This window comes from Poecilia reticulata, chromosome 7 (assembly GCF_904066995.2).
Source record: "Poecilia reticulata chromosome 7, P_reticulata-male-v2, whole genome shotgun sequence".
Lineage (NCBI taxonomy): Eukaryota > Metazoa > Chordata > Actinopteri > Cyprinodontiformes > Poeciliidae > Poecilia > Poecilia reticulata.
This window is the reverse complement of record NC_088836.1, coordinates 19435024-19445358: the sequence shown is the minus strand read 5'-3', so window position 1 is coordinate 19445358 and position 10335 is coordinate 19435024. Positions and strand designations below refer to the sequence as shown.

Genomic DNA, 10335 nt, shown 5'->3' with positions numbered 1-10335 from the left:
CGACTCTTTTGGTTCCGTTTGATTATTCATCCTCATGTTTGTCGGCTGTTCACACGTCTTAAAGTCGTTCATTTCCGTTCAGTTTCCTGGAAGTTTAAAAAAAAAAAACAAGTATCTGCGCCTCAATGAACAATTTGTTGAGGAAAAATAAGGACCAAAAAGGATGTATAAAGCAGTGAGTATTTTATTTACTTCAGGCTTGAATATGTTCCATATGAAAGGCAAAAAAAATTTAAAATTAATACTTCTCGTCATTGAGGTTTAGGCACATTACAGGAAGGCAAATGTAAAATGAGGCCGACACTAGCAGAAAGAAAAATCGATAAAATTACAACAAAAAAAGCTAAACAAATTACAGTTAAAGGCCCCACACAGGCGTCCTTTGTTATTCAGCTTGATTAGATGTCACTATGGAGAACAGTCCGACAACATCAAACAGTTGAGTCGTTCTGAACGTGCTCACAGTGCCGAGCAGCAAACCATCAAAATACGTGACTATGGGCTGTGGGGAATGTGGCTTCAATGTGGTGTGTGTGTGGAGATAGGCCAGAAAGGAGAGCAATGCAATTGCTCCACACACACACGCATATTAAAAAAAAACTAAACACACTGGAGGAAGAGTACATGTAAGACAAAAGGAGCTTTGGGATAACAATCGAGTGCAAATGCAACAAAATACCCCAGCCGTCCAGCATGATGACCACGCCTTCACCTTACATCGTCCTTTATGGCTTAAAATGCGTCTCAAAACAACACCGAGCAAGAATCTGAATATCATCGACCGTTCAGTCAAATCAGGGAAAACACTGTTTGTCCAGCGAGCCTGGACCTTGAGTCCAGCTAAAGGCCAATCCGTTTCCAGGCATGTAACAACGAGACGCAGCGGTGAGCTGAACTCTTTGGACCTTTCATTCATTATCATTTGGTCACTGCCGGTCTTCAATACTCGTTTATCTTAATACTGTGACTCCACCTGCACCAAAAACACACGGGGAAAAGCAGAAAGCTGCATGAGCAGAGCCAAGACTTTTTCAGTGACGCTTCAGAATCGACCTACATCTGAATTCATCAGCAGAAAGCGATCCAGACTGGGATACTGGGCTGCAAAGCTGGGTCACTCTTACAAAGTCTCAACTTTTTTTTTATTTACCCATAATTCCAGCATGAATATCTTGTATTAGGAATGAGCAGAATGAACAGCATCAATGCAGACTCCAGTGTGAATCTTAAGTTTACACACCGCTGTTAAAATTCATGTTATTTTGATTTTAAAAAAGAAGGTTTTTTTAAGGCCTTTACACTTTTAATGTGACGCAGCCTATGATTGAACTTAAACATAAATTTCTTGTATTTCTCCAACTGCCAGGATTAAAAAAAACATTTGCTAGATTAAAAATATCAAGGCTTGGATAAAATCTCTCAAAACATCATAAGAGAATCTGCTATGAACTTATCATAGCTACCATAAGTTAGAATTTGAACAGGAAAAACACAAAGCACCTCTGGCAGAACACAGTGAAACATGATGGTGGCAGCATTATGATCTGGGGTTGTTAAAATTTTGATTTCTGCTGGAAATCAAGTCAATTTAAGAATTCACTGAATCAGGCAAGAGACAAAAGAATTTCTTCACCAGAAATAAAGTTTTGGCTCAACCTGAGGGATGATACGTTTGGAGGCCATTTTGAAAAGTGGAGGCCAAATATGCGTCATACTTTCTCAAAACTGAAAAGCTGAACGGTGCGTTTATGAAACCAGGTTATTCCTGATCTCTGGCGTTCCTCAGATGAATTTTGAACATCTTGAACATGTATCGTTTACCAAGTGCGTGTTTTAAGACACTGATGTGGATAAGAACATGATGGTAGAAACACCAATCAGTCACCATCAGAGTCCAGGCCTGACCTCCATCACCACACGGCCGAGGTGCCAGAAGGGTCAGTGGAGCCGGTTAGCAAAGCAAGACGATGGAATGATGTGCAGCTTTTGTTTTGCTGGAATGTAAGTGAGAAACGCGATGCTCCTTGGAACACAAAAACAGGCCACGGCCTCTTCCTCCCGCCTTTAATAATTACAATAATAACAGAAACGCCTCTGAGATTTCAGTCCAAGTCGTAAGTCAGCGTCAGAGCGGAGGCACGTAAACTGTCACGAAGCAGAGCGAGGTTAAAACGTAGCCGTAGAAAGCCCTCATGGTTCACGCCAACATGAAGTCAAATTATGAATGTTTAAAGGTTTAAATAACTGGAATATTTAAAAACATGGAGACAGGAGCTCTTTTGAGAGCAGGCCGGCTGCCGCTGCCGCTCTCCGGCCGACGGCGCAGCAGGAATAAATATCTGTCCAAACAGCAGAGAAAGGAGGAACCGGAACCAGCTCTATCCCTTTTCTTCCACTTGGTCTCCAAACTCGGCAGCTGTTGTCACGTCGACAACAACAACACAGGAAATCACAGTCCAGGACTCCAGCCTTCCAGTTTCTTCTTCCTGTCTGCCGCCGTCTGCTTCCTGTCAAGCGCCCCTCCACCCCGCAGCGTCCTTTCCCTTCTCCTCAGTGGGGCACAGAGGCGGTGATGTGGGGAGTGGAGGAGGGGGTTTGTAGGAGGAATCGAAGGAGGGAGAGCTGCCTGAAATGTAGGCCAAAGCGGTGGTGGGCGTTTCCATGGAAACAGCAATCACACAGCAGTCAGTGACATCATCAGTACGGGGAGAGGCGACTGGTCCTCCGCAGCATCCTGGAGAGAAGACGGAGAGGAGGGTGAGGTCCTCTTAACACCACCAACAGCAGCTGCCCAGCTGTCCACACGCTCACCTTCGGTTCTGAGGGTCCATCTGGTCCAGCAGCACCTCCTGGGACACCCTGAAGTCGTCGATGGGTGACTGGTAGCGGGATTCGAACGAGCCCTCCCTCCCTCTGTAGGACACGGCCTGAGCCGGCGACTGGGGCAGTGGGGACGTGGTGGACGACGTCGAGGACACGGAGCCCAGCTCTCGTCCCACCTGTGCCGACGCCGGCACCGACGCGCTCCCCGCCATGGAGAACGGGCTCAGGACTTCCCCGTTCTCATCCTGGAAACCATGGAGCAAAACAGGAGAGATGATCCAGGATCAGCACAGCTGCTGGTCCGACAGTAAAAGCTTTTATTTCACAGGGTTCGGGGCCTAAGAAAAGGAAGACGAGAGATTTCCTCAACAGCTAAAGGAAGAGGCGATGAAGCCGAGCGATCATCACGTCTTCTAAGTTAGAGGAGTTATGGTGACTTGTTTAAACAGGATGCAGCTTGTTACAAAGTAAAGACGACTTGGAGCTATTTTCATCATCGGGGAGGTGAGAATGAAGGGACAGGAAGCCTGAAGCTATTTAAAGAGAAACTGTTTGTCGAGACTGGAGTGAGAGAGAGCAAGACGTTCAGCAGAAATCTGAAGCGAACTTCTATTACAAACACGGCTCAAAATTTTAGAATATGAAGAAAAAGTTCAACAATTTTGTCATTAATTTAAGGAAGTGAAACTTTCAAACTATTACGAGCCGACACTCCTTGTAGTTTTAGAGGTAAAACTCAAGGTAAAACTCAAAATTCAGCGCCTCAGGAAAGTAAAATATTGTGAAAAGAGCTAAAGCATAATTCGCAGAAAGCTGGGTGAAAGGAAAAAGCAAAATCCATTCAGTGAACTGAGGCTGGAGTCATCAAGTTCCAGCGCACACATCGACCAAAGTCCAATTGGCTGATCAAGAGACGTCAGAAGCATCTTACCTGGGCTAAGGAGAAAATTAACCGCGCTGTCGTTTAGATGTTCAAAGTCATCCTTTCAAATGAAAGTAAACTTCACATTTCATTTGGAAATGAAGGTCGTAGAATTCAGAGGAAAAGCGAAGAGGCACAGACGCCTCGTTGCTTAAAGTTCAGTGTGACGTTCCCAACACCAAACGCCTCCGTCTACCTGGAAGTTTTACAGCAGCTCACACTTCCTTTCTGTAGACAAGCTGCACGGAGATGCCGGGTTCTTTTTCCAGCAGGACACTGGTGGACACTATTGTTACACTGGTGACCGTCTTCCAGCTGGAACGTTTTTCCACCCCAGCTGATGCAAAGAGTAGCCGCCTCTCGTTTCTTAAACAAGGATGTTAGTCTGTTTAAGAAGAGTCAAATCATTGGCATCAAGCAGACAAATCGTCTAAGGAGACTGGAGAAGCTAATATCAATACATTATTAAAAACGAGAAGGGGAAACCACCATCGTCTATGTGGCTGGATAAAAGAAATTTGCGATTGTGATCAACTGAACGTTTGGCGACACCTAATTAAAGATAAACCAGAGTAGAAATCAGCGATCTTTGGTAGAGAAAGTAAGAGCATTTCGTCATGGGAAACTCAATGAACTGGGACTGAACAGCTGTGTGACCATAAAACCACTAATCAGTGAGGCTAACCGGAGAAAAAAAGGCTTTAATTTGGACGGAGGCATAAAGATGTAATCTGATGAGTCCAGATTTACTCTCTTCCAGAGCGACAGGCGCATCAGGGTAAGAAGAGAGGCAGATGAAGTGAAGCACCCATCATGCCTGTTGGGGCAGTACTATGATCTGGTCAGGTCAAAGTTCAGCAGCATTATGAGGTCAGCTGACCTGAAGGACCAGGTTATTTAATCAACTCATTGGTTCTTCCCCGATGACGTGGAGGAATTTTACAAGGCGACAACGACTCACTGGGCCGAAACGATGTCACAGAAAATGCCGTAATAAAAGCTGAGCGCGTTCTTACAAAACATGAAAACGATTCTCTTTTTGGGCCAGCCAGTATATTCTGTAGTCTGACCTAAAGAATGTGCATAAAGGTTTAACAAACGAGAAACAGAAAGTATTGAACTTTCACAGTATTCACAGTTTTTGATCTATATTTGTAACTCTTTGAACCACAAACAGCTCCAGTTCAAAGTCTGATTAATTCACCGGCTGATGACAGGAGGAGGAAATCCTGCTGTTCATCAGTCGCTACTCTCATCCTTCTACTCCATTTCTACTTGGTGTGAATTTCCAGTCAGCTCCTGCGTCTAGTCTTACTCTGAAGTAAGATTCAAATTACCAGGACAGAACTGGGAAAGAGCGCTTTAAACATTCTGCTCCTCATTACTGGAAGGGATTATAGCAGGATCGAAAGACTGAGGAAACGGTTTCATTGAACCGTTTTAACTTTTATATTTAAAACGTTTCGAAGGTCGAAATTTCGTCTCGTTTTGCTGTGGTGTAGCCCAGGACGCTGGTGAATGAAATTTTTAATCTCGGTGAGTTTTTCCTCTCTCGTTAAGTAAAGGTTACAAGCAAACGTCGGTGAAGGCGGTGTGTTGAAACTATCGTACCCCCCGAAACCCGATCCAATGGTAAAAACCGAAGACTTAAAAGAAAAAAAAACTAAACTGGAACATTTCTCAACAAATTTTATTCAGTTTGTACAATTCTGCCATTTGGTGTCAAGTGCAATTGACTTAAAAATAGTATTTACATTTTAAATAGTGAACACCACCACCGACACCGAAATAAAATCCCCCATTTACAACATAAAGTTTAGGTTTTTGGTGCAAAACTACAGAAGTGGCAGAAGCCGTCTTATGGAGATACCATAATCTCTTCATGGTTTAACATCAATGACGATATTGATTTGAAGATTTTGTCTAAAATAATAAATTAAGGCATTTTAAAACCTAGAATATAACACTTACATACAAAATATCAATGCAAATCTAGTAGGTTGGAATTATATTTAACAATTTGTAAAATATATACACGTTTTCCCCCCATCTCACACTGGTCAGTGACATGTTCTCACACCTAGAGCAGGTGTGAACATGCAGCTCCAGATATGCATCTGTAAATAGACGAGTATCACTTCTTCATAGGTGAGAGAATCGATTCTCCCAGAGTTGTGAGTGTCTGGACACTTTTAACCGTCTTTGCATAAAGCCGAGAAAATAAAATACTCTTGCGGCTTTACTCGACTAAAAACAGCTAAACCTCCTGGTTTAGCATTAAAATCATTTCTTAGTCACAAAACAATAACATCTATATGTAGCAAGTGCATGCTGCCTTATGGCTTTTATAACCCAGCAGGTTTAGAAGGAGCTCGGTTAAAGAGACTAACCCACCCTGCCTCTGGTGATTTCCATGTGGACCAACAGAGAAGCCAACTCCAGATCTTCACTGTAGCTGTTCTTCAGCGGTACCGACCTGTAGCCTGAAAAACACAAACGCACACATTTACAACTGTTTACATCCACGCAGCATCGAGAGTTTCCTCTCAAAGACAAAGATCTGGGGAACACACACACACACGCACACCCACACACACACACCTGTCTTGAGGCTCTGAATGGGGAACGTCGCCTGAGCCAGAAAGTTTTGGTCGTTGAACATGTCGATTTCATAAACCCCGAAGCGCAGGAAAGCAAAGGCGGAGTTGCAGACGGTGAAGGAGAAGGACTTCCTGGGCCAGGTCGGGTTCAGGCCGTTGTCGGCTGGAAGAGACCGCAAACATTGGAGCAACATGAGACGCTCAGAAATCCAGGAATACTGAGCTGAGCTTTTGTTTTGTTTCTTTACTGAATCGTTACATTAGGTTAATTTGATTTAGAATGGATTGATTGATTGTATGAGGGAATAATTTCCAATAATCATTCTATTACTATTCTTCAGAAAACCATTGTTGTATACCAATATCAGCCCTTTTGATAAGTTATGTAATCAGAGCTCTCAAACCAAATCATAGATACGAGGCTGATGAGAAGTTTTCATAAATAATCGCTAAGCAGTCTCATCAACTGATACAAAATAAATGATTAGAGAAACATGAGAACTATACAATATGTATCCACAGATTTAATCAACTTTACATTTTCCTCAAAACAAGATATGCAGAATAATTGCACTAAAACATAACCGGCTGGAAACCTATGAAGAACTGTTTGCATTCATTTATTACTCCCTCCAACAGAAAAATCAGGTCTAAAACATTCAGTTCAGATCAATATTACTAATAACAGCCAAGAGAAGATTTTCTAGTATAATGACTGGAATATACTACATAATATTTGGTCTTTACATCACCAGCCCAGACAGGGGATCTGATTAATAAAATTTTTTTAAAATAAAATCTCTGTGAATGACGCTTACTTTGGAGACACCATCGTGGCTCTGCCACCAGGGGGCAGTGTGGCGCTCCTTTCCCACATTCCACCAACTACAACATTGCCAACCGGCTTTTATTGACATGAAGGAGCCACATGCTATTGGGCATGTGGTCTGATCAGAGCATCACTGCACTAATAGAAGCTCTGATGACTCATTCAACTGGATTCATTTGAAAAACACAAAAACTAAAATCTACAACATGTTTAGAAAAAAACCCCCACAAGTTTCAACGCTAACCGTTCCACCTGACAAATTACGATTATGTCAACGCTGCACAATGTTTTGCTTTTGTATTCCCAGACAAGGCCAAATTGTTTGCACAACTTCCTGTTTTTCTAGGACCACAAAGGAAATTTTACACAAAAGGTAATTGATCCAATAAACAATGAAAAAATAAATTTAAAAATAACTCCTTCCTACGGTTTTGGCGCACAGGCCCATTCCTGGAAGAGAGAGCTGCGGCTACAGTAGAAGCAGCGCTCACCTGCGGATTCCGTTTTCTGTTTGTCGTTGTCGTAGTCCGCCCCACACACCTCGATCTCGATGAGAGGAGAGACGATGCCTCTGCCGTGCTTCGGGAGGTGCCTAGCGCCCAAAACCTTAAGAAAAAAAAAAAAAAAGCAGCGAAATTCATATTCATCATCACACCTCAAACTACAAATACACATGCAATCATTCATTACTTTTTTTTTTAGATCTAGATTTGTTCTGCTGAGCAGGACTTGTATGGCTTGTTTCTAGTTTTTGCATATAATTTCAGTCAGCTTGAAATTTATGATTTCTCACCCTGCTTGATTTACAATTATTGCAAAACTGCTTTTGACTCGTTTTGAGGTATTTAATAAAAAATAAATAAAAAAAAATCACATCTCTGAGATGCGGATGCAGTCTGGGAGTTTGCAAGCATAGAAAACGTGCAGCGCGGTGAAGAGTGCATGCAGAAGAAGAAAAAAAAAAAAAACAGGTTGCTGTGAGCAAAGTTGTTCTGTGGCAAATTACCACAAAGAGCTGAAAGCATGTGAAAGACAGCCCTGGTTAGACTGAGCTGAGGGGGAACAACAATCTCACAGCTCCTCTTAGGAGGTGGTTTCCCATCTTTGCAGCCTTCTTGCCGAGTTGTGCTCCCTACAACAACCAACTGAAGTATACAAACATTGCTGAAAGACGCCTTAATATGTCGCAGCAACACTTACCGTGTCGAAGTCAAACAAAACAAAGACAGTAAAGGGCAAAATTACATTTAAAATAATCTTTTCATTTTACCAACATGTTTCTTCTGATTGAAAGTAGCTGAAGAATTGATGGAAGGAGCTAAAGATGAAAAATAGGATTTCTGACCGTACAGAATCGTTTCTATTGCTCTAATACTTTTTCTACCAAAAGGTAGAAATAATTTTACCTTTAACTTAAAAAGTGTAAAAAAAAAATAAAAGTAAAAAACGCAAAAGCAATCCCCCATGCACCTGGAATAACAAATTTATGGTAAAAAAAAAAAAAGAAAAAAAAAAGAGGGTCTTTTCTGTTTTTAAAGTTATTTAACTTTTATAGCTGAAGTGTATAAAATCACACATGACCGACTCCATTAAGTCCTTACCTCATGAATCAAAATAGAAACGTCTGTGGAAAATTAATCAAACCCTAAATGTACAGAAATAATTAAAAGCCTCAAATTTAAAGTGGGTTTTAATTGATTCTAATTACTCTAAGAATGAATGCACAGTTCAAGAAAAAAATTATCTGCGCACAACCCATTTAAAAAAAATGTATCTAATAATAAAATGTCAAAGTTACATTTTAAATAAAGACTCTTTTTTTCCCCCTTTCGGTTCTATTTCAGTTCGTTTCCGGCTCTTTCTAATTATATTTCACCTCCAGGCTTTTTTACATTTGAATTCAAAAATTTTAACTTCACTACATTCATTTCTGTCATGCAAAACTATAACTAATGCTGTTGTACCTAAACACGTCTCAAGTCTTTTGATTTTATTTCATAAGTAATGAAGCTAAACCGCAATTAATCAACTTTTCCAAGCCGTCTTGAACTCTCCTTATCGTCTCTTACTAGAATTAAACCTTTGACTTTACCTCTATTTTCATTGAGACTTGGTCTATGCCGCGTAGTGTGTTTTTGTCGAAGGGATCAAAGGAGTCGTCTCTCATGATGGGAGGCTGGAGGACGTAGCCGCTCCTTCCATTCAGCATGAACAGCGCCTGGTTCATCTGCATCGGCTTGTCTGTGGGCAGACGGAGAGGAAATAGACAACGAAGGTGAAATGAGTGGGGGGAAAAAACAAACAATAATAATAATAATAATAATAATAAAAAAACAAAAACAAAGATGAATTCTTCTGTCTGCACTACGACTTACCAGCAGTCTGAAAGTTGAGTGCGACAAGCTGGGAGCCGCAGAGCCACATGGGGAACGGGTCGTAGTTGGAGGAGTCGAGCCGCTGGCCTCTGGGGTAGATTCTGGACAGCTGCAGCCGGTTGTACTGCAGGAACTTCTTCCCCTTGGTTTTGTTGACGTACTTCTCCGCTTTGGTCTCGGGAAAGGACGACATGTCCTGGAAACAGGCCCGCTCCGTGCCGATCTCTGAGTGAGGCAGAGAGGGAGGGAACCGCGGCTGATCTCAGAACAGGTTCAACTTCATCACAGATCGCTATCTGGAGGTTGTGTGTAATCCTCACTTTCTTCATCAAACGGGACCGGCCTGCAGTAGATGACCAGGTCTGATAGCTCCAATGCAATCTTCTTCCTCCTCTCCATTATCTTGCCCTCTTCCAGCTGAGCACAGAAACACAAAAATGTAAACATGGCAGCAGTAAGGGTAGCATACAGCTCAGTGTGTGTGAAAACAACATTAGCATTCACTGCACCGCACTGTTGGTGCTTGTTAAGTATTTACAGCTGTTATAAAGAAGACAGACTTCATATTTCTGTGCCTTTCCTGGCACGCATCTCGTATCTGCGTCTTCACCTTGGCCTCAGAAGTCGCAGCAACTTCCTGGATTTTTGTCTTCCAGTCTTGAAGTTCCTCTAAGCTGTTGGCAGCCACGTCCAGCAAAGTGGCCTGCGCCGTGTTATTCTGAACCAGAGAGAAGACGAACGGTCTGCTGCCCTTCCCTTCAGTGCGGGTGACTGAAGAGGAGAAAA

At 42.2% G+C, this 10335-nt stretch overlaps 1 protein-coding gene across 3 annotated transcripts in view; it reads right to left on the bottom strand.

Moving 5' to 3' along the window:
* Positions 1 to 166: 166 nt before the first annotated feature.
* Positions 167 to 10335, bottom strand: part of plcg1 (phospholipase C, gamma 1) — a 37924-nt gene continuing 27755 nt past the window's right edge. For all 3 annotated transcript variants that reach the window (XM_081609074.1, XM_008413884.3, XM_008413887.3), the window contains 9 exons: positions 10160 to 10320; positions 9870 to 9966; positions 9550 to 9774; positions 9267 to 9415; positions 7666 to 7780; positions 6347 to 6508; positions 6140 to 6228; positions 2812 to 3068; positions 167 to 2734 (listed from right to left, as the gene is read on the bottom strand). In XM_081609074.1, the coding sequence (XP_081465200.1) occupies positions 2698 to 2734; positions 2812 to 3068; positions 6140 to 6228; positions 6347 to 6508; positions 7666 to 7780; positions 9267 to 9415; positions 9550 to 9774; positions 9870 to 9966; positions 10160 to 10320 (1292 nt within the window). In that variant the 3' untranslated portion in view covers positions 167 to 2697. The remainder of the gene's footprint in view (positions 2735 to 2811; positions 3069 to 6139; positions 6229 to 6346; positions 6509 to 7665; positions 7781 to 9266; positions 9416 to 9549; positions 9775 to 9869; positions 9967 to 10159; positions 10321 to 10335) is intronic.